The sequence below is a fragment of the Aquarana catesbeiana genome, linkage group LG12 (genome assembly GCF_042186555.1).
Source record: "Aquarana catesbeiana isolate 2022-GZ linkage group LG12, ASM4218655v1, whole genome shotgun sequence".
NCBI lineage: Eukaryota > Metazoa > Chordata > Amphibia > Anura > Ranidae > Aquarana > Aquarana catesbeiana.
This window is the reverse complement of record NC_133335.1, coordinates 224,091,723-224,115,997: the sequence shown is the minus strand read 5'-3', so window position 1 is coordinate 224,115,997 and position 24,275 is coordinate 224,091,723. Positions and strand designations below refer to the sequence as shown.

At 44.2% G+C, this 24,275-nt stretch overlaps 1 protein-coding gene across 1 annotated transcript in view; it reads left to right on the top strand.

The window, feature by feature from the left end:
* Positions 1–23,370, top strand: part of CSE1L (chromosome segregation 1 like) — a gene marked incomplete at its 5' end in the record, with an annotated part of 35,578 nt that extends 12,208 nt beyond the window's left edge. The window contains 13 exon segments of the mRNA XM_073606775.1: positions 1,944–2,028; positions 3,887–3,948; positions 6,245–6,384; positions 6,468–6,571; positions 6,676–6,773; positions 9,294–9,444; positions 11,246–11,454; positions 11,707–11,804; positions 13,573–13,658; positions 15,211–15,292; positions 15,471–15,617; positions 15,718–15,949; positions 22,963–23,370. Coding sequence (XP_073462876.1) covers positions 1,944–2,028; positions 3,887–3,948; positions 6,245–6,384; positions 6,468–6,571; positions 6,676–6,773; positions 9,294–9,444; positions 11,246–11,454; positions 11,707–11,804; positions 13,573–13,658; positions 15,211–15,292; positions 15,471–15,617; positions 15,718–15,949; positions 22,963–23,052 — 1,584 coding nt within the window.
* Positions 23,371–24,275: the final 905 nt, after the last annotated feature.

The window sequence follows — 24,275 nt, the reverse complement described above, 5'->3', positions numbered from 1 at the left end:
AGTCTAGAAAATTAAAAAAATATGGACACATAGGTGGAGCTAAGTCCCTCTTTGTCTTCTCACAACGATCTCTGAATATACTGCAGGAATATATAGCCATGGCCCTTTGGGTAGGAAGAGGGGTGGGTGAAGAGTATTTGAGCAGTTTTTCTTTTTGGGTGAGTGAAGAGAATGGAGTCTCTGTCATTTGGGTGAAAGCAGGTGTGGGTGGAGGAAATGAAGCCAATGTCCTTTTGGTGGGTGGAAGGAATAGAGCTGCTGTTTCGATGGATGGAGGGAATGGAGCCGCTGTGGTTTCGATAGGTGGAGGGAATGGAGCCGCTGTGGTTTCAATGGGTGGAGGAAATGGAGCCGCTGTGGTATCAGTGGGTGGAGGGAATGGGGTGGCTGTCATCTCAGTGGGTGGAGGGAATGGGGCGGCTGTCGTCTCGGTGAGTGGAGGGAATGGGGCCGCTCTTGTCTCGGTGGGTGGAGGGAATGGGGCCGCTGTCATCTTGGTGGGTGGAGGGAATGGGGCCGCTCTTGTCTCGGTGGGTGGAGGGAATGGGGCCGCTCTTGTCTCGGTGGGTGGAGGGAATGGGGCCGCTGTCGTCTTGGTGGGTGGAGGGAATGGGGCCGCTGTCGTCTTGGTGGGTGGAGGGAATGGGGCCGCTCTTGTCTCGGTGGGTGGAGGGAATGGGGCCGCTCTTGTCTCGGTGGGTGGAGGGAATGGGGCCGCTTTTGTCTCGGTGGGTGGAGGGAATGGGGCCGCTGTCGTCTTGGTGGGTGGAGGGAATGGGGCCGCTGTCATCTTGGTGGATGGAGGGAATGGGGCCGCTCTTGTCTCGGTGGGTGGAGGGAATGGGGCCGCTCTTGTCTCGGTGGGTGGAGGGAATGGGGCCGCTCTTGTCTCGGTGGGTGGAGGGAATGGGGCCGCTGTCGTCTTGGTGGGTGGAGGGAATGGGGCCGCTGTCGTCTTGGTGGGTGGAGGAAATAGGGCCACTGTCGTCTCGGTGGGTGGAGGGAATGGGGCCGCTCTTGTCTCGGTGGGTGGAGGGAATGGGGCCGCTCTTGTCTCGGTGGGTGGAGGGAATGGGGCCGCTCTTGTCTCGGTGGGTGGAGGGAATGGGGCCGCTCTTGTCTCGGTGGGTGGAGGGAATGGGGCCGCTCTTGTCTCGGTGGGTGGAGGGAATGGGGCCGCTGTCGTCTTGGTGGGTGGAGGAAATAGGGCCGCTGTCGTCTCGGTGGGTGGAGGGAATGGGGCCGCTCTTGTCTCGGTGGGTGGAGGGAATGGGGCCGCTCTTGTCTCGGTGGGTGGAGGGAATAGGGCCGCTGTCGTCTCGGTGGGTGGAGGGAATGGGGCTGCTCTTGTCTCGGTGGGTGGAGGGAATGGGGCCGCTCTTGTCTCGGTGGGTGGAGGGAATGGGGCCGCTCTTGTCTCGGTGGGTGGAGGGAATGGGGCCGCTCTTGTCTCGGTGGGTGGAGGGAATGGGGCCGCTGTCGTCTTGGTGGGTGGAGGGAATGGGGCCGCTCTTGTCTCGGTGGGTGGAGGGAATGGGTCCGCTGTCGTCTTGGTGGGTGAAGGAAATAGGGCCGCTGTCTTGGTGGGTGGAGGGAATGGGGCTGCTCTTGTCTCGGTGGGTGGAGGGAATGGGGCCGCTCTTGTCTCGGTGGGTGGAGGGAATGGGGCCGCTGTCGTCTTGGTGGGTGGAGGAAATAGGGCCGCTGTCGTCTTGGTGGGTGGAGGGAATGGGGCCGCTGTCGTCTCGGTGGGTGGAGGGAATGGGGCCGCTCTCGTCTCGGTGGGTGGAGGGAATGGAGCCACTGTCCTTTTGGGTCATGTTGAAGTAAGTGTAGTACCATGTCCTAGGGCCCTGTGTCCCAGGTAGAGAAAGCATGCAGTGTGTTTGGGGTGGAGTAATTTGTTGACACTGGGTTAGTAAGAATTTTCTTTGTCTTCTCAGCACGGGATCACACAAGCAAACGAACTTGTCAACCTTACAGAGTTCTTTGTGAATCACATTCTTCCTGATCTGAAGTCTTTGAACAGTAAGTATCAGCTGCTCATAGCCTGGCTTTGTGCACTTCAGAGTAGGGCGGGAGATTTTCCAAAAAAAAAAATCTGCAATTCTCTTAAAAAAAAAAAAACTTGATTCACGACTCAAATCGAGTTTCTTTTTTTTTTTGGACACCGCGCCGGTCCTGAGGAGCTGCGGGTAGGAGTTTTTAGGCGAGGCCGCGGCTTTGGCCTAGTCCGTGGCATCTGGCCTCGCGTACTAGGCCGAAGCCGCGGCCTCGCCTAAAAACTCCTGCTCGCAGCTCCTCAGGACCAGCGCTGTGAAAAAAAAAAATCGATTTGCTTACATTTTGAATCAATTTGACCTCTACTCGATTCAAGATTTAAATCAATTTTTCCCCAGCCCTACTTCAGAGGTGTTTGTTGTCCTAAGGTGACAGCCGTGGTGAATAGTGATAATCTAAGCTCCGACTATCACGGGTGGTGGAGTCTCCTGTTCTCTAGGGAAAGAGGGGGATGCCTGCTCTGTTTCTGTAGTCACTGCGGCAGATAAGATATATTACCAAAAGTATTGAGACGCCTGCCTTTACACACACATGAACTTTAATGGCATCCCAGTCTTAGTCTGTAGGGTTCAATTATTGAGTTGGCCCACCCTTTGCAGCTATAACAGCTTCAACTCTTCTGGGAAGGCTGTCCACAAGGTTTAGGAGTGTGTCTATGGGAATGTTTGACCATTCTTCCAGAAGTGCATTTGTGAGGTCAGCCACTGATGATGGATGAGAAGGCCTGGCTCGCAGTCTCCGATCTAATTTATCCCAAAGGTGTTCTATCGGGTTGAGGTAAGGACTCTGTGCAGGCCGGTCAAGTTCCTCCACCCCAAACGCGCTCATCCATGTCTTTATGGACCTTGCTTTGTGTACTGTGTGCAGTCATGTTGGAACAGGAAGGGGTCATCCCCAAACTGTTCCCACAAAGTTGGGAGCATGAAATTGTCCACAATGTCTTGGTTTGCTGACACCTTAATAGTTCCCATCATTGGAACTAGAGGGCAAAGCCCAACCCCTGGAAAAACAACCCCACTCCATAATCCCCCCTCCACCAAATGATTTGGAGCAGTGCACAAAGCAAGGTCCATAAAGACACGGATGAGCGAGTTTGGGTGGAGGAACTTGACTGGCCTGCACAGAGTCCTGACCTCAACCCGATAGAACACTTTTGGGATAAATTAGAGCGGAGACTGCGAGCCAGGCCTTCTCGTCCAACATCAGTGCCTGACCTCACAAATGCGCTTTTGGTATAATGGTCAAACCTTCCCATAGACACACTCCTGAATCTTGTGGACAGCCTTCCCAGAAGAGTTGAGGCTGTTATAGCTGCAAAGGGTGGTCCAACTCAATATTGAACCCTACGGACTAAGACTGGGATGTCGGTGAAGTTCATGTGAGTGTAAAGGCAGGCGTCCCAATATTTTTGGTAATATAGTGTATCCTGGGAGTAAGCTAGAAATGTCACCAGCACACCATGGATCTCCAGAACCAGTCCAAAGCTTTATTCAGCGATCACATTGTTAGAGCAATGTTTCGGAGCCATGCAGGACCCCTTCATCAGGCTTGTGACGTCACATGCCTGATAAAGGGGTCCTGAGTGGCTCCGAAGCGTTAAACGTTAACGCTTTGGACTTGTTCTGGAGATCCATGGTGGGCTGGTGACATTTCTCACTCTGACTTTTCACGGTTCCAGCCGGTGGTCGCTTCAGCACCCACTTATATACTCAGTCATTTCTATAGGAACGTGTGCGTTGGGAATAGTGTGTAGAGATATTATGGGGTGTTGCTCCTCAGATGGCTGTTTATCACACATTGTAATGTTGCTGTGTTTTCTCTGCAGTCAATGAATATCCTGTACTAAAGGCAGATGGGATCAAATATATCATGATTTTCAGGAATCAGGTGAGCGGTTTTAAAGGAATCATCTCATTCCTGCTTTATATCATCATTATTATTATTATTATTATTATTATTATACAGTATTTATATAGCGCCAACAGTTTGCGCAGCGCTTTACAACATGAGGGCAGACAATACAAATCAATACAGGAGGAATCAGGCCTTATCATAAACACGAAGCACTGTGTCCAGCTGTGAACTCAGAAACTGACACTGGCTGGAAAGAAGTATGTACACTGGCTGTAAAGAAGTATGTACACTGGCTGTAAAGAAGTATGAACAACCAATAGGATTCTCTTTTTTATGAAACACATCTTTCGCGGCAAAGGCACATAGGTATAAAATGTACCTAAGATTTACCAAAGATAAATTGTACAGGAGGTTGAAATTACTACCGTAAATCATAAAAAACACACATGGGCATATCGAGGAGAAACCAGAAAATTGCTGTGAGTTCCCCTGTTAGTTTATTTACAACTTTAGTTGTATCTGCTTATCTATTGCCTTCCCTGCCCTCCCTTCTCCACACCCCAATTAACAAGCTAATTCATTTTTGTAAATAAAACTTTCTGTTTTTGGATTACATATTTTTAGAGCAAGTGATGTCATCAATGGGTCTCTTTGCTTTTCTTTGCACTGTATACAGATCGTGGCTGGTGGGTGGGAGGGGTCGGCAGGGTGCTATTACAAAACTTACAGAAAACATCACAGCACTCTGCCTCAGCCTTAATGTAAGCAGGGGATTGGTTCTTTGGAAATATTAAAATACCCTAATGGGTGGGTGTCGTTCTGTAGGAGTGGGGGTCCTAGACAGAGTATATTTACATGCAGTCTGCCCTTACCGGCACTTTCACCTCCTTCCTGCCCAGGCCAATTTTCAGCTTTCAGCGCTCTCACAGTTTGAATGACCATTGCGCGGCCATGCAACACTGTACCCATATGACTTTTTTTTTTTTTTTTTTAATGTTTTTATTTCCACATAAATTGAGCTTTCTTTTGGTGGTATTTAATCACCGTTGGGTTTTTTTTTTTTTTTTTGCTAAAAAAAAACTAAAATAGACCGAAACATTTGATGAAAAAAACGGTTTCATAGTTTGTTATAAAATTTTGAAAACTGGTAATATTTCTCCTTCACTGATGGGCACTGATGGGTGGCATTGATGAGGCACTGGTGGGCACTGGCAGGTGGCACTGCAGGCAGCAGTGCCTCTCACTGATCAGGCCCGATGTCCCTCTGACAGAAGCTGCTAATCGGCTTTTTTTTTCTTCTCGCGCTGTCAGCATGAGGAAAAAAAAGCCGACTACGTTGCTCTGTTTACATCAAGTGATCAGCGGTCGTTGGCTGACAGCTAACCACGTGGTAAAGGGTCGGGATCTCATGGACTTGCTGATTGTAGAGTGTGGCACACGTGCCCCATTTCCGGGAGGACGTGCATGGACGCCCTTCCAGCAATTAAGGCCTGCGCTGTAGCCGTCTTTCGGCTATAGCGCTGGCAGGAGGAGGTTAAAAGAACTGCAATCTAATTTATTAATAGGAGTGGGCCAGGGACAGGCTGAGGAGGAAAAGTTGTTTACGTAGGCAGATCCCCGTTCTGAGTCTCTGCCCAATGATCGGTGAGTGCCGGTGGATATCGAGTGCCCAGCACCCGCAGATCAGCTTCTGCTGTGAAATCTCACAGCAGAAGCGTCACGCTGGCGCCGTGCGCCCCCTGCAGGTGGGAGTGCAGGATAACGTGTATATGCGTGATCCTGCACCCGTAAAACTGCTATAGGGCAGCAAACCTTACAGGCTCATGTTGGAATTTGCATAATAGATTGTCCCAAGTTTTGGGGCTTCCGATGCGCCCTCAAAGAGAACTAAATCTACATGTAAATGTCATTTTACATCAAGCATACTTGTGGGCTTTTAAAGTGAATCCTGACTGGTTGTTGGGTGGGCACTTTAGCTTTACACTTTGATTATATTGCCGTGTAATGTGATATGAGGGGGGCTGGATCCAGCTGCGCTGTTACCATATTGTCTGCTGTTATCAATGTCACACCTTCCCTAAAGCCCCTTTTAGACTTGTACAACCTGAAAGTTGCGACTTTGACGTGACTTGAAGTAATGCCTGTGTATTCTTGAGTTGTATTTGGACCTCAAGTCGCATCAAAGTCTGACCAAAGTAGTGCAGGGACTACTTTGAAGTCGCACAGATATGAGTGGTACTCATTGGAAATCATGGGGTACGACTTTGCAGTCCCAATTTACACAAGTGTGAAAGGGGCCTAAAGCAGAATCCTAATGTCTTTGTGGCAGGTACCTAAAGATCAGGTATTGGCAGCCCTTCCCCTCCTGATTTCCCATCTGCAAGCGGAGAGCGTTGTGGTTCACACGTATGCAGCGCACGCCCTGGAGAGGCTCTTTACTATGAGAGGAGGATCCGCCAACACCACCCTGTAAGCATATCTCCTGCCCCGTTTATAAGACTGCTGCGCTCTCTGTGAATGTCATGTCATCACATTCTCCCCTCTTCCTGCAGCATCACTGTAGCTGACATGTTGCCGTATGTGGAGGGGCTCCTGTCCAACCTGTTCAAAGCTCTGTCATTACCTGGCTCCTCAGAGAACGAGTACATCATGAAAGGTAGGAGATGGGGCGGAGGAGGGGGGGGGGGGGGGTGTTATATAGTTATATTATATAGTGTGTGCCATAGTGCAGAGATGATGTATTGTGTCCTTCTGTCCCAGCAATCATGAGAAGCTTCTCGCTGCTGCAGGAGGCCATCATCCCCTTTATCCCTTCTGTCATCTCTCAGCTCACACAGAAGTTGCTGGCTGTCAGTAAGGTAAGTCCTGACCTACCATATTTCTACTACAGCCGTGGCCAAAAGTTTTGAGAATCACACAAATATAAATTTTTTACAAAGTCTGCTACTTCAGTGATTTTAGCTCCTTTTGTCTGATGTTACTATGATATACTGAAGTATAATTACAAGCATTTCATAAGTATCAAAGGCTTTTATTGACAATTACGTGAAGTTTATGCAAAGAGTCAATATTTGCAGTGTTGATTCTTCCTTTTCAAGACGTCCGCAATTGGCCCTGGCATGCTGGGAATCAACTTCTAGGCCACATCCTGACTGAAGGCAGCCCATTCTTGCATAATCATTGCATGGGTTTTTGTTCACCCTCCTCTTGAGGATTGACCACAAGTTCTCAGTGGGATTAAGGTCTGGGGAGTTTCCTGGCCGTGGACCCAAAATTTTAGATGTTTTGTTCCCCAAGCCACTTAGTCATCTCTTTTGCCTTATGACAAGGTGCTCCATCATGCTGGAAAAGGCATTGTTCCTCACCAAACTGTTCTTGAATGGTTGGGAGAAGTTGCTCTCGGAGGATGTTTTTGTACAATTCTTTATTCATGGCGGTGTTCTTAGGCAAAATTGTGATTGGGCCCACTTCCTTGGCCGAGAAGTAACCCCCTCACATGAATGGTCTCTGGATGCTTTACTGTTGGCATGACACAGGTCAGATGGCAGCGCTCACCTTTTCTTCTCCAGACCAAGTTTTTTCCAGATGTCCCAAACAATCGGAAAGGGGATTCATCAGAGAAAATGACTTTCCCCCACTTCTAGGGCTGGGGGAAAAAATCGATTTTAATCTTGAATCGAGTTAAGAGGTCAAATCAATTCAAAATTTCAGCAAATTGATTGTTTTAGATTTTTTTTTTTTTCCACCAGGACTAGCGGGCAGGAAATTTTAGGTGAGGCCGCGGCTTCGGCCTAGTCCGTGCGAGGCCGCACACCGCGGACTAGGCTGAAGGCGCGGCCTCGCCTAAAAATTCCTGCCCACAGCTCCTCAGGACCGGCACGGTGTCCAAAAAAAAAAAAAGAAATCGTAGATTTTTTTTTTTTGAGAAAATCTCCCAGCCCTACCCAGTCCCCAGCAGTCCAATCCCTGTACATTTTGCAGAATATCAGTCTGTCCCTGATGTTTTTCCTGGAGAGAAGTGGCTATGCTGCCCTTCTTGACACCAGGCCATCCTCCAAATGTCTCCTCCTTCCTGTGCATGCAGATCCACTCACACCTGCCTGCGGCCATTCCTGAGCAAGCTCTGCACTGGTGGTGCCCCGATCCTGCAGCTTAATCAACTGTAGGAGACGGTCCTGGCACATGCTGGATTTTCTTGGGCGTTCTGAAGCCTTCTTCACAAATGCAATTTTTTTTTTTTTTATGGGATTAAGTTCATTTTCATTGCAAAGAAAGGGAAGGGACTTTGCAATTAATTGCAATTCATCTGATCACTCTTCATATTAGGGTTGTCCTGATACCGATACTAGTATCGGTACCGAGCATTTGCCCAAGTACTTGTACACGGGCAAATGCTTCTGCCGATACCTGGAAGACAGCTTTGATCGGCGCATGGGGGAGTTACAAGATTCTCCCCCAGCGGCTTTCAGCGGCTTTAGTGACATACAGCGGTGATCGCGGTGTCTCTGTGCCTCTCCGGTGTCCCCCTCCGTTGTCCCCTCTGTTCCCCTCTCCTTCTCTGTCCCCCTCCGTTCTCCCCCTCCATTCCGCCGTCCTCCTCCTCCTTCCTTTGTGTATGGACAGAGTCAGCTGACTCTGTCTATTCACATAACTGAAACATTGTAATCTCCTGTGATTACGATGTCTCAGTTTATGAATGGAGAGGAGCCGCTGTCTTCTCTCCATTCATTCTCAGTGCAGCTGAGGCTGCAGAGAAAGGGACTGGGGAATCTCTATCCTCGGTCTCTTTCTCTGTCTCAAGGGGGAGATATCAGAGGTCTGTTAAGACCCCTGATATCTCACCAAAGCCCCCCAACAGGGCTGATTAAAAACAAAAAAAAAAAACACATATTGCAATAAAGAATAAAAAAAAATTATTGTAAAAAAATAAAAATTGTAAAAAAAAAAAAACATACACCGTTCACCCCCCCCAAAAAAAAAAAGCACTGTCATGTGACATTAAAAAAAAAAGTATCGGTATCGGCGAGTACTTGAAAAAAAGTATCGGTACTTGTACTCGGTCCTAAAAAAGTGGTATCGGAACAACCCTACTTCATAACTTTCTGGAGTATATGCAAATTGCCATCATACTAACTGAAACAGCAGACGGTGAAAATGTTATATTTGTGTCATTCTTGAAACTTTTTGCTATGGCTGTACGCGCTTCTTGGTCTTTATAACTACCTACAGATCCAGAATTACATAAGAAGTAATTGTTATAAAATGTCATACTGACGTCTCACATTGTGTTATAACTATCTTGTGATCACCATCATTCAAGGAATAAAAAACAAATAAATCTGCTGATTTGTCTTGGATGATTTGTTTTACCCCCCCAGAATCCCAGCAAGCCTCACTTCAATCACTACCTGTTTGAATCCATCTGCCTGTCTGTGCGCATCACCTGCCGCTCCAACCCCGGCACTGTGAGCAGCTTCGAAGAGGCCCTGTTCCTGGTCTTCACTGAGATCCTGCAGAGCGATGTACAAGGTACATAGTCAGTCAATGTGATAATAGCTGCAAATTGCTACCGCTGTGAATCTGTTCCAGGCCATATTATTGAACTAGTAATTGAATAATGAAATAATTAAAGTATAACAAGGCAAAACTTTTCTTTAGTTTTGAATACAGTGGTGAGGATTTGAACACCTGTTAGGGTTTTATTGTGGTCTGTGCCCCTCTGTATTTGCCCCGTTTACTGTGGTCATCGAAAGTATATGATAATCCTAAAATTTGGGTTGTTCCCAGAACAGGAATAGAGAGGAAATGTTCCAGTGGGGACACTAGTTCTGTTGACAACCAGGGATTTCTTCACTTGGCGGGATTTCCTTTCATTTCCTGTTTGGCTAAGGGAAAGGAAGTGAAGGGAAATTTCTCTAATGGGACACAGATGGGCTAAAAAAAAAAATACCTGACAGGTTATACACCTCTTTATTCTATCCAAAGGTAAAGGATAAGTTCACTTTTAATGCACACTTTTAATTTCACTTTTTTTTGCAGGTAAAAAAATTAGCATTTATTTATTTTGGAGCCTGTAAAGCATCAGCTGATCACTGGTGCCATGCGGGTCTCCTGCAAATTTGTCACTTTTTCTGTGTGCTCGTACATCCCATCCAGGCAAGCAGATACACTGACAGAATCAATTAACTACCATAGTGCTCTACAGCAACCCGGTAGTTCATTGAGAACTACAAGCAGACAACCACAAAGGACACGGGGACTTGTAGTTCATTCACACACAGAGCTCCGGTAGATTTACCCCCTTCTTCATGACCAGGCCATTTTTTTGCGATACAGCACTCCGTTACTTTAACTGATTATTGAGCAGTCATGTCATGCTGTACATAAATTTACATTTTATGTCCCTTTTTTCCCCCCACAAATAGAGCTTTCTTTTGGAGGTATTTGACCACCTCTGCGGTTTTTATTTTTTGCACTATAAACAAAAAAAGGCTGACAGTTTTTGGGGGGGGCAGCGGAGACTATTACTTTCTGCTATAAAACATTTTAAAAATCAAATTTCTTCAATTTAGGCCAATATGTACTCTAATACACATTTTTGGTTTAAAAAAAAAACCCACTGGTGTTTTTATTTATTTTTTTACTAGTAATGGCGGCAATCAGCGACTTATAGCGGGACTGCGATATTGCAGCGGACACTTTTTGGGGACCAGTAACATGAATACAGTGATCAGTGCTAAAAATATGCACTGTCATTGTACTAATGACACTGGCTGGGAAGGGTTTAGACATCTAATGCGATCAGAGTGTTAAATGTGTGCCTAGCCAGTGTTTTGGTGTACTGTGCGAGGTGCTTTCACTAAGGGAAGACATGAATTTTATTCCCTGCTTTGCCGGGAAAGAAAATCCATTACTTCCTTGCTGACAGAACAGAGCTCTGCCTTGTTTACATAGGTAGAGCTCTGTCCTGTGTGTCTTCACGACGATTGTTGGGGGTCATCCTTTGGCCTGCACCCGCTGATCGGCATCTGCTGTGTATAATCCCAGCCCCAGCACAGGCGGGTAGCCTGGCGGCGCGCCTTCGCGTGTCCTCGACTCCAAAAGTGCCAAATCACATACCTAGTACATGATCCAGCACAGGAGAGGCGCCATACATGTAAGTGATACGGTTGGCAAGCGGTTAAACAAGCAGTCTGATGGTAGCTGACAGTGTGTCTGTATGATATGGCGACAGGAGCTATAAATCTGACATAAAACATTGACCGACATGATTGAAACCATATAGACACCAGGGATTACAGATTTATTTCACTTCTCCCCTTCTATGCAGAGTTTATGCCGTATGTCTTCCAAGTCATGTCACTGCTCCTGGAGATGCACAAAGATGAAATTCCCAACTCCTACATGGCGCTCTTCCCGCACCTCCTGCAACCTGTTCTGTGGGAGAGGACGGGCAACATCCCGCCTCTCGTCCGACTCCTACAAGCTTACCTGGAAAGAGGATCCAACACCATAGCAGCCAGCGCCGGCGATAAGATTGTAAGTGGTCGTTTACTCCCCCTCGGTGATTGCATGCAGAGAGGCCCACTGATTGGCCATGATAAAACAGAGGGGCCCCGCCCGAGCGGCCTCGTTACTGCAGAGGCGGGGGCCTCACTCGAGGGGCCACATTAGGGCAGAGGTGGGGGCCCCTCCATATGCTGGAAACACATTACATGCTGTGTTCTACAGTATATGCCTCTATGAACTATACAAAAACATTCTGATTCTGTATGTTTTTTTTTTTTTCAGCCCGGCCTTCTTGGAGTCTTCCAGAAACTCATCGCCTCCAAAGCCAATGATCACCAGGGCTTTTATTTGCTGAACAGTATCATCGAGCACTTACCTTCGTAAGTAGCACCCTGGGGCAGACACCATCATTCCTCCAATGTTCAGAAACGGGTGTATACACCATGCTGGAATCAGGCGAGCTGCATGTCAAAAACCAGCACCATCTCCTATGCAGGAGATTCCGAATCCCCATAGAGTGTATGACTTGTTCAACTCAGAGACTCAAGTGTCAGCACTAGTAATTCACCCATCAACAATTCAATCATAGGCACTAATCAATACCATTTTTCAATCCGTATTTGCATGACTGCTATGTCTCCTCCGTCTGCAGTGTGTACCTGGGCTGTCGCTGAAGCTTCACACTTCAGGACAGAGGGCATGTCAGCCAGTGATGTCACAGACTGCCAACACAGGTCAGAAAGCACATGGAGCTTTGGCATGGCTCCCTGCAATCACTGAGGGCATGATGGTGACAACACTGCAATGACATTAGCTGCCTGGGGTTAGTGTTGTCAGCTTGGAGTAGAGCTGCACAATTAATCGTTAAAAAATCAAGATCTCGGTTCAACCCCCCTGATGATCTCTTTTGCAGTGTTTGCCGATTCTTTCATATAACAGGTGGAGAGACTTATCTGCTCACTCAGCTGTCAAAAGAAAACATCCAGGCAGTCTGCCAAGTTTTTAACATGAAACATTGTAACTAACTCTTCCTTCTTAGATCAAAGGGATAAACTTCTGTGTGTAAGGCCGGGTTCACACTATAACACGCTGCGGATCGCACAGGAGCGCTGTGAGTCCCTGTTCCCCGTTTCAGGGCCGATTCTATGCCTGAATTCGGACCTAAAGCGGAGCCAAAGACGCACAGCGTTTTTGTGCAGTGCGCTCTGCAGCCGCTCCCGGAGATATGTGAACCGGCTCCATAGGGAGCCAGTCACATTCTCCTGCTATGCGAATTAGATGCGGAGAAACACGCATCTAATTCACATAAGTGTGAACGGGGCCTAAAGAAAAAAATCCAGGCAGGCTGCCAAGTTTTTAACAACGTGTAAATGCAGGAAGTTTAATCACTTAAAGTCTAAATCTTTTTCTGACACTTGTTTCTTAAGTTAAAATCAATATTTTTTGCTAGAAAATTACTTGGAACCCCCAAACATTATATATATTTCAGCAGAGACCCTAGGGAATAAAATGTCAATTGCTGCAATATTTTATGTCACAATGTATTTGCCCAGCGGTCTTTCAAACGCAATTTTTTTGGGAAAAAATACACTTCAATGAATTAAAAAAGAAAAAAAAAAACAGTAAAGTTAGCCCAATTTTTTTTGTTTTAATGTGAAAGATGATGTTATGCCGCGAGAATCGTGATCTATCTTCTAAGCAAAATAATCGTGATTCTCAGAATCGTGCAGCTCTAGCTTGGAGTAGGAAGTGGCATAAGCACCTAGAAAATGGCAGGATCTGCAGATACTGTTTCAAAAGGAGTAAAGAAAATAATAGATTGAACTGTATATAATAAACAAGACCAATGTATATTGAAAGCTTTCATATGTTTTAAACGCACATTGCACATAGTTTGTAAACCCTAGCCTGCACTCTCCCCTGATTGTGATACCATTAATTCTATATAATACACAGTGACAGATCCTCTTTATAGATGTAATCTATAGCTGCATGTTACATAGTGACAGGGCCTCTTTTATAGATCTTATTTATAGCTGTATCATGCATGGTGTCCAATCTCATGTACAGCTATGATACACAATTTTGTATCATACACAATGACCGGTTCTCTTTATAGATCTGATATTTGTCTGTTATGTCTTGCAGGGCGTGTTTGGAGCAGTATAAGAGACAAGTCTTCATCGTACTCTTCCAGAGGTTGCAGAGCTCCAAAACCACGAAGTTTGTGAAAAGTGAGTTGTGTCCCTGACACACAAGGCGGCTTCCTGTTCAGGCCGTGCGCGGCGGTGATCTGCTGTTCACATTGCACGCTGTTTTGTCACATTCACTAGATTAATGAAATGGTGAGATTAGACCAAGGAGACACAATGGGAGAAAGCAGTGACCCCTCCAAGAGAAGCTTTCTGCACTGTGTCCCATTAGCTGATAGTAATAGATTATCACCAGTAAATTACTGGTAAAAAGTTATGGTAATTCTTCAGTAATAGGATTTTTTAACAGTGAAATACTCTGGTGTGATTTACCTTGGTGCAAATATGGAGAAATTAGAAGAGAAATCGTCCAGTGCAACTTTATAAATAGAGTAATCTAACAGAATCCAGAAAAAGCGAAAATAGTTCTTGTGCCCTTCAATGGAGGCACAGTGCCCTGCTGGTAGGAGACGGAACAAGGCTGAGAAAAGATGACCCTCCCCCTTATGGCAAACACCGCCACACCAGACACCCAACACAGTCCATTGGAAGTTGGTCATGGAGGAAAGGTGCACCTGCCCTATGGGCTGTAAACCCTACACCTGGCACTGAGCTCTGCCCTCTAGTAGAGTGGACACTGATAAAAGGTGCCCCTCCTCTGTGGGTCCCATAGAGTCTCGGCAAAACGTATTTTGCTGATTATATTTTTTATAACAGCGGTTTCCAAACTTAACAAGCAAAGGGCCAGATTCCTGTCCTTCAGACTTTAGGGGGGCAGACTGTGGCCAGTGGGAAAATGCCCCAGTGTTAGTGGGAATAAACAATGTCTCAGGTTTGGTTGCTAGAAGTAGAAAGAAAATTTATATAGTGCCTTTGGTCAGGAGGAGGAGGAATAGTGCTCCATCGTTGGTGGAAAGAATAGTGCCCCTCATTGGCATTGTTGGGAGCAATGGTGCCCCATCATTGGTTTTGTTGGGAGGAGTGGTGCCCCATTATTGGTATCAGTAGAAGAAATGGTGCCCCATCATTGGTATCAGTGGAAGGAATAGTGCCCCATCATTGGTATCAGTGGGGGCAATAGTGCCCCATCATTGGTATCAGTGGGAGGAATAGTGCCCCAACATTTGGTATCAGTGGGAGGAATAGTGCCCCATCATTGGTATCAGTGGGAGGAATAGTGCCCCATCATTGGTATCAGTGGGAGGAATAGTCCCCCATCATTGGTATTGTTGGGAGTAATGGTGCCCCATCGTTGGTGTCGGTGGGAGGAATGGTGCCCCATGGTGTCGGTGGGAGGAATGGGTCCCCATCTTTGGTGGGAGAAATGGTGCCCCCATGGTGTCGGTGGGAGGAATGGTGCCCCAAGGGCCGGATAAAAGCAAGGAAAGGGCCACATTCAACCACTGGGTCGCAGTTTGGAGACCCCTGATTTACAACATCCTACTACCTTATTTTCAGCAGAAAAGGGTGGGGAAGGACAACAAATAAATCACATCCACATTTACATGGACTGTTTTTTTTTTTTCTGTCAGCATTATTTCTTCAGGTTTATGATGATGTGATTTGCTGAAATTCCTTTTTTTTCATGCTCTAGGCTTTTTAGTGTTTTTAAACCTGTATTGTGTGAAATACGGAGCCATCGCCCTGCAGGAAATGGTGGACAGTATCCAACCCAAGTGAGTGGGGGGATCTTTTATATGGCTGGGTGTGGGTGGAGTGTGCGTAGTGACGGGGAATGCTTGTATGGGGGGGGTGTTGCCTGAGAGGACAGAACGCCGTCCAGGGCTCTCTGCTGACCCGGTAGAGTAATTGAGTTTTATCCAGGAGTGACCTGTGATTCTTTGTGTGTGGCAGGATGTTTGGCATGGTGGTGGAGAAGATTATCATCCCTGAAATCCAGAAAGTATCGGGTCCCATAGAGAAGAAGATTTGTGCTGTTGGGCTTACAAAAGTCCTGACGGAATGTCCCCCCATGATGGACACAGAGTACACAAAGCTCTGGTAAGATGGCCGCCTCTTCCTGGAGGAAATCTAGTCACTGTTGTCTGATTCCTCTGTGATTGCGAGTAATATGTTCTTGGGCCCCTTTTATCACTCCCAGGACGCCTTTGCTCCAGGCTCTGATCGGCCTGTTTGAGTTGCCTGAAGATGACACCATTCCAGATGACGAACATTTCATCGACATAGAGGACACCCCCGGCTACCAGACCGCCTTTTCCCAACTGGCATTTGCAGGCAGGAAAGAGCATGATCCAATCGGAGAAATGGTTAATAATCCCAAGATCCTCCTGGCACAGTCTCTTCACAAGCTGTCCACAGCCTGTCCCGGGCGGGTGAGTATCCAGAAATACGTGAGGACATAATAGCTACTCATTACACACAGACCCATGGCTTCCTCTGTCCCTCTTACAGAGGAGAAAGAGAACCATAAATGTAAAATTGTGTAGCACTACACATATACCATCATGGTGTACCACAAATCAAAAATCTCATTCTCAAAGTAGCATACTCCAATATTAATAAAAACAATAGCCAATGCACATAACTGAGAAAAATAAATCCAGAAACAAAAATAAAGGAAAAGTCCACAATCTCAGTGCTGTTGGTCGGAGAATAACCATGCAATGAAACGGACCTTCCTAAAATGTAAAAGTACGTACACAGTCCCAGTATTAATAATTTAAACCGCTACCAGCCCTGAGGAAGTCACGTGATCTTGTGACGCAACTCGTTGGAAGGAGCGAGGTGACGTCGCTCCCGGTTTTGGTGAAACCCAGAAAAGAGGTTGTAAGAAGCTGTTTTGCATATCCATGATGTCTTTATGCATTTTTAACGAGCTCCATTTTATGTAAGTGCATCTTTAGCAAATAAAAGGTTTTATGATATAGCATGGGAAAGACGCATATAAAGAGAGGTAGTAGTGCTGAACACCCTAACAATGGTACAATGTGGGCAGGCTCCCCCAGGGGGGGTTTTAGGCAGCAAGGCAAGTCATTTGAGTAAGATAGATAGATATATAGATATATATATAGATAGATATCTATCTATATATATATATATATATATATATATATATCTATATAGATATATATATATATATATCTATATATATATAGATATATATATATATATATAAAAATTATTTCTTTATTAAAGTTTACATAGAATAATACCATGGTAGTTAAAATATGAGCTTTGGTAGGAGAATAAAAACCATTCCAAATACATAAAATGCTAACAGAATTATACATGGCATTACATAGGTTGTATAAACGGCAGACCGTTTCGACCCGCGCAATTAGGGTCTTCTTCAGAGGATTTGTTTGCTGTAAAGACATTTACATATACACATGTCAAATTTTAACAGGTGATTCATAAATCATAATGTCTAAAATATAAATGTAACACATATTTACCCAAAGGGGGTTGTATTCGGAAGAAACCCTCCTAACCAGAATTCCCTTAAAATCTGTCAGATGATCCTGCGTGCTCCCTGACCAAGGTTTTATGGTATTAAGCAATTATATTGCGCTATGTTTTTTGTCTCTGTGTTTTGGTTTGGAGCAATCACGTCCGGCCCTATGTAATGGAAAAGAGGCTTGGTTAATGAGTGTGTTGAGGACCAAAAAAGGAAGTCCAGCCCTGTTCCTAAAGGGAAAACTAAGCGCAAGTAGACCTGTTTTTTTGGGTCTTTGCCCAAGGTGAGTGATGAATTCACAATGAGGTGGAGCACTTCGGTATTCTAAAGTTGTGGACTGATGGTGGCACTTGCTTTTTAGCTTTACACTGGATTTAGCCAGTTCGGCTCCGGAGCAGGTTTTTATTTGTCGCATACATGTAAAAATCCTAATTTTTGGCGATAAAATTATTTAAGACCCACGAACATTATATGTTTTCTGAAAGCAGAGGCCCTGTGGAATAAAAAGGTGATAGTTGCAAATTTTTATATCGCATGATATTTGCGCAACTGTTTGTTAAACGCAAATTTTCAGGAAAAAATATAATAAAATTAATGAGTGTAAAAACACAGCAAATACCTATTTCTGGTTAAAATATAAAAGATGAGGTTGCATTGAGTAAATGCCTATTCCAGGTCTTAAAATTGCATACGCCCGCGATTTCGCCAAAAAACTATGGTGCCCAAAAATCACCATAGGTAAGATTTTATAAGCCTTTACAGCTCATCAGGTTTTTTTTTTTTTTTTTTTTTTAAACAGTAAACAGCTCATCAGTTTAGAGTTAACTAGGAGCTCTTGTGGTAGAATTATTATTCACGGGGTTAATAAACCCCTAGGTCAGTGATGGCGAACCTTGGCACCCCAGATGTTTTGGAACTACATTTCCCATGATGCTCATGCACTCTGCAGTGTAGTTGAGCATCATGGGAAATGTAGTTCCAAAACATCTGGGGTGCCAAGGTTCGCCATCACAGCCCTAGGTGATAGCATTGGGCAGGTGACAGGTACCCCATATTGGAGACATTAGGTGTGAAGGGCAGGGGAGACATTGGGGTCTATTAGACCCCTAAACGGCTTGGTTAGATGCGTCCCCTGGCTGTACTGGCTAGGGCAGTGATGGTGAACCTTGGCACCCCAGATGTTTTGGAACTACATTTCCCATGATGCTCCACTACACTGCAGAGTGCATGAGCATCATGGGAAATGTAGTTCCAAAACATCTGGGGTCCCAAGGTTCATTATCACTGGTCTAGGGAAATGGTGGATCTGAAAGCGGAAGTGACATTATTTCTGGCTTCATTTTTTTGCATGGGAGATTGAGGTATGGATTTGATCAGCCTCGGTCTCACAGCCAGTGGTTGTGTTCCGGGGCTCCGGTAAGAGCAGGAGAGCCGGGGAACCGCAGGACGACGAGGGGGACAAAGCACTGCGCTGCCGGCTCTGAAGGTTATCGGCAGCTATGAAGCTGCCACATCTCTTTCAAGCCAGGAGCCGGCTACACAAAACCCACACAAGCTTCATGACTACTCCTGCCATCCGCTTGTGATTAAAGGATTCTCTCTTTGGACTTGCGTAGTACACCCAGAGAGCTGAACTGGTTAAGGAGTTGGTGGCTGTTTGAATTATTATCACTGGGACTGTGTTGTACGTACTTTTACGTTTCCAAGAAGGAACGTTTCGTTGTATGGTTATTCTCGGATCGACAGCACTGAGATTGTGGACTCACTTTCCTTTTTTATTTTTGTTTCTGGGTTTATTTATTTTTCTCAGTTTTATGTGTATTGTTATTGTTTTTTATTAATATTAGAATATGTTACTCTATTTGATTTGTGGTACATTATGATGGTATATGGGTAGCGCTACACAATTTTACATATAATATTTTATCACTGTGGAAACACATGTTGGTGTTTTAGCAGCACCCTTTAAATATAGAACTATATCATTTTTGAAATGCTCTCTTAACCATTTCAGCCCCGGAAGATTTGGCAGCTCAATGACCAGAGCATTTTTTTTTTGCGATTCGACACTGCGTTGCTTTAACTGACAATTGCGGGGTCGTGCGATGTTGCACCCAAACAAAATTGACGTCCTTTTTTTCCGCACAAATAGAGCTTTCTTTTGGTGGTATTTGATCATCTCTGCGGTTTTTATTTTTTGAGCTATAAACAAAAAAAGCGACAATTTTGAAAAAAACACTTGTACTTTTTGCTGTAATATCCCCAATTTTTTTCTTTTTTAAAAAAAGCTAATTTTTTTTTCTCACTTTAGGCTGATATGTATTCTTCTACATATTTTTTGTAATTAAAATCGCAATAAGCGTATATTGATTGGTTTGCGCAAAAGTTATAGTGTTTACAAAATAGGGGATAGATTTATGGCATTTTTGGGTTTTTTTTACTAGTAATGGCGGCAATTTTTTTTTTTTTTTCATTATTGTGACTGTGACATTATGGCGGACACTTTTGACACATTTTTGGGACGATTATACAGCGATCAGTGCTATAAAAATGCACTGATTACTGTATAAATGTCAGTGACAGGAAAGGGGTTAACACTAGGGGGCGATCAAGGAGTTGACTGTGTTCCCTGACCTGTTCTAACTGTAGGGGGAGGGGACTGACTAGAGGAAATGACAGATCGTAGTTCCTGGCTATTAGGAACTCGCAAATCTGTCTCTCCTCACAGAACAGGGATTTGTGTGTTTACACACACACACACACACACACACACACACACACACACACACACGTCCCTGTTCTGCCTCTCGTGCCCACGATCGCTTGTGGCCGGCAGTCATAGCGACCGTCGGCCACGAGCATCGCCACCCCCGCAGTGCAGTGGGCGCATGCCTGCTATCCCACTTAAAGGAGACAACGTATAGCTATGACAGCTCGTGGGAACGTGCCGACCTGCCGCAGTATAATGACGACGGCTAGCCGGCAAGCTGTTAATATATATTATCTGGTAAACATTTATAACGTAAGTAGGTAGTGGCAGCGCAGGGTTTCTTTCTAGTTTCTTTATTGGAACCACATACCTTTTTTTTTTTTTTTTTTGTTTTTTTTGTTTTTTTTTTTTTTTTTAGTAAGTTTCAAAATATTATTGGCTTTTTCAGCAGCCACTTAACATTGAATGGTCCTGCTGAGATTTCTATTGACTAGTGTTGGCCCAGGTTTGCTATTGTAGTAGTTCTTTGTGTCCAGGGTGTAAGTGATGATCAGTGAAGCGTTCCTGTGCTTCTGTCATAGTTGCGTAGTTGTTTAAAGTCTTACTAAACCCAGGAGCCTGCATTCACTATATCTGATCTCCTACAGTACACAGAACATGCAGATACAATTATTTTAGTAAATATAAATTGTTAAATCCCTTTTCTCATCAGCAGTATATAGCAGTCTTGTGACTTCTATCAGTGTCTGGTTAAAGCTTGTAGGAGGAGCTTTCATGTTGCACTGGCTGTCCTATCAGGATGGCAGGACCCCTGACCCTCTGTCTGGACAGTGCTGATTGGCCCTGTGCTGATCACATGCACCCTCCCAAGAGAAAAAAAAATTCTAGCAATACACACCAAACTGAGCATGTGCAGACTGACTCCAGTAACTGTTTTATCTGGACATGTTTTGGGGGCAATGCAAGAAGGGGAGGATCTGTGCATACAGGATCAAACAGCCTTTTTACACAATGCAGAGCATTAACCCCTTAGGTTCCACAGTGAGTATAACAAGCATGCTTTACTGCATATACAGACTGATTTTACTTTTTGTGGGTTTAGTAACACTTTAAGGTTGAGTAAAGACACCAAGTCCACCCAGTTCAGCCTGTATGTGTGTGATTTTATGTCTCTAATATGTCCCATATCCCTGTATATTGCGATCATTAAAATGCCCATCTAATAGTTTTTTAAATTGACACTCCCTGCTAACACCACCGCTTGTGGAAGAGAATTCCACATCCTTACCACTCTTACAGTAAAGAACCCTCTATGCAGTAAAACCCTATCTTAATATATATTTTTTGGTACACATTTCTAATATTTTTAATCCCATAAGTAGGTAGTGACAGCGCATGGTTTCTTTCTAGTTTCTTGGAACCACATACTTTCATTCTCATTTTTATAGGTTCCAAAGTATTTTATTGGCTTTTTCAGCAGCCACTTAGCATTGAATGGTCCTGCTGAGATTTCTATTGACTAGTGTTGGCCCAGGTTTGCTATTGTAGTAGTTCTTTGTGTCCAGGGTGTAAGTGAGGATCAGTGAAGGGTTTGTGTACTCCTGTCATAGTTACATTAAAGTGTTAAACCCAGGAACCTGCATTTACTATATCTGGTCTCCTACAGTACACAGTTTTAATGAATGGCTGCTTGTCATTTCTCCCTATACTAGAGTCACCATAGCGGTATTTGTGTACCACTATCATATCTCCTCTCAAGCGTCTCTTCTCCAGGGAGAATAAGTTTAATGTTTTGTAGTCGTTCCTCATAATGACTACAGTCCCTTTTATTAGCTTTGTCGTCCTTCTCCGGACGCCCTTCAGTTCCAGCACATCCTTCCTGAGGACTGGTGGCCCAGAACTGAACGGAATACTCCAGATGCAGCCGGACCAGAGTAAAGTGGCAGAATTATCGTTTTTATCTTTGGAGTGAATCCCCTTTTTTAATGCAAGCTAGTATTCTATTTGCTTTGTTAGCAGCAGCTTGGCATTGCATTCTATTAGTGGGTCTGTCCTCTACTAGGACCCCCAGGTCCTTCTCCATCCTGGAATCCCACAATGGTTCTCACCTTGCAGTCGTATTTTTAGTGCATCCTCTGTGTATTGCATATTTACTGTGGATTCTGTATTGAAACAAGAGCTCTCAATATAATGTACAATGTATATGTAAAGCGCTGCGTAAATTGACGGCGCTATATAAGTACCTGAAATAAATAAAAATAAAATAAATATAATATCTGGGCCTTCTTCAGGGTGGAAGAAGGGTCGATTTTTAAATCATAATTTTTAAAGAGCAACTGTCATCTCTGTCCCGCAGCGGCTCCTCCTCTGACCCGCTGTTGACTCACCGACAGTCCCATTCACTTTAATAGGACGGCTGGTGATGCGGCAGTGACACAACAAGGTGAGGGACATGGCGGCAGCAGGTGAGTGGATGCCCACTAACAGGCGCTGCCATGATGGATCTGAAATGACAGGTGCTCTTTATATGTAAGGACTCGTTCTTGCTGGTAGTTCGAATTTTTAATATTTGCAAACAAAGTGAAGGTTTCCTATTTATAATAATAAGCTGTCAGGTTAGTAAAACAGCGATATCAGAACCGATTTAATCATACAGTTTGTAGTGAACATAGATTTGCAAAACAATGGGTTAAAGGAATATTCCTGAACTTTGTTTTATCTCATGGCTACTGTGAAATTGTGTGAATGCATCAATGCAGTGCATGTTATCTCAGCTTGCAGAGCTTGGATTCATTGAATGAGTTAACCAAAAATGTAAATATTGCAGAATATACAGCCTCATGCTACATAATAGCTCATTTTAATTATGTCACCGTATGGAAATTTTTCAATAAAGTAAACTTATTCTTGTGAATACTGACAGTTCCTTTTTGAATTCTTTTTGGGAAATTTCTCTCCTTTTTCCCTCCCTTTTTTTCTTGTATACATAACTAAGCTCCATTTCATGCTGAATAAACTAAATGATTAATGTATTTTAAATAGAAAACTATCTTTAGATAGTTTTTTACTCCAAAAGCATTTTATTAAAATAAATTTGATAAAAATTGATTTTAAATAAACAAAAATCATATTTAAATTTTAAAAAAATCAGATTTTTTTTAAGTTTTATTTTTTTAATCATTGATTTCTATCCACCCTGGTCTTCTTTCCTTTCTCAGGTCCCTTCGATGATTAGCACAAGTTTGAACACTGATGCTCTCCAGTTCCTTCAGGGCTACCTGCAGGCAGCCAGTGTTACCCTAGTGTGATGGCTTTGTCACTGGTTTGTATGAGGAGCCAGGCGCGGACAGTCGGGGACTTCAGATGTGGTCATGCTGTTACTGTAGTGATGAGCATGAATTGGACATGTTCCCATGACATAGCCGTTAATTTATTGTACAGTTTAACCATTTGAGTCTTTTTTTTTTTTTTTTTTTTCCTCATTTGCTGCACTTATTAACAAAACACTTGTAATGTCTGACCCTGTCCCAGGGTGCCGGAACTTTTCTATTTTCAGTCTATGTTTGTGTTTTTTTTTTTTTTTTTTCTTCTCTGAACTGTGAATAAATGAGAAGCATTTGCTTAAATCGGTTTGGCGACGTGTCATTCTTTCCTTCACAATGGTCATCCACTATAAATTATTGTGTGACTTTCCTCATCTGTGCTGTCCTGACACACAATAGTGACGGTAAATGCGCTTGGCTGTACATCTCGATTTGCTGCCGGTATAACCACTTCAGCTTCAGAAGATTTTACCCCCTTCATGACAAGGGCATTTTTTTGCTATTCAGCACTGCGCTACTTTAAATGGCAATTGTGCGGTTATGCAACCCTACGAAGTTTATAGCAATTTTTTCACACAAGTAGAGCTTTCTTTTGGTGATATTTGATCACCACTGGGTTTTTTTTTTTCTGATATAAACGAAAAAAGACCAAAAACTTTGACAAAAAAAAACATTTTTTTTTACTTTTTGCTATAAGATGTATCTAAATAAAATACAGTGGGGCAAAAAAGTATTTAGTCAGCCACCAATTGTGCAAGTTCTCCCAGTTAAAAAGATAAGAGAGGCATGTAATTGTCATCATAGGTATACCTCAACTATGAGAGACAAAATGTGGAAACAAATCCAGACAATCACATTGTCTGATTTTTGAAAGAATTTATTTGCAAATTATGGTGGAAAATAAGTATTTGGTCACCTACAAACAAGCGAGATTTCTGGCTCTCACAGACCTGTATCTTCTTTAAAAGGCTCCTCTGTCCTCCACTCATTACCTTTATTAATAGCACCTGTTTGAAATTGTTATCAGTATAAAAGACACCTGTCCACAACCTCAAACAGTCACACTCCAAACTCCAATATGGTGAAGACCAAAGAGCTGTCGAAGGACACCAGAAACAAAATTGTAGACCTGCACCAGGCTGGGAAGACTGAATCTGCAATAGGCAAGCAGCTTGGTGTGAAGAAATCAACTGTGGGAGCAATAATTA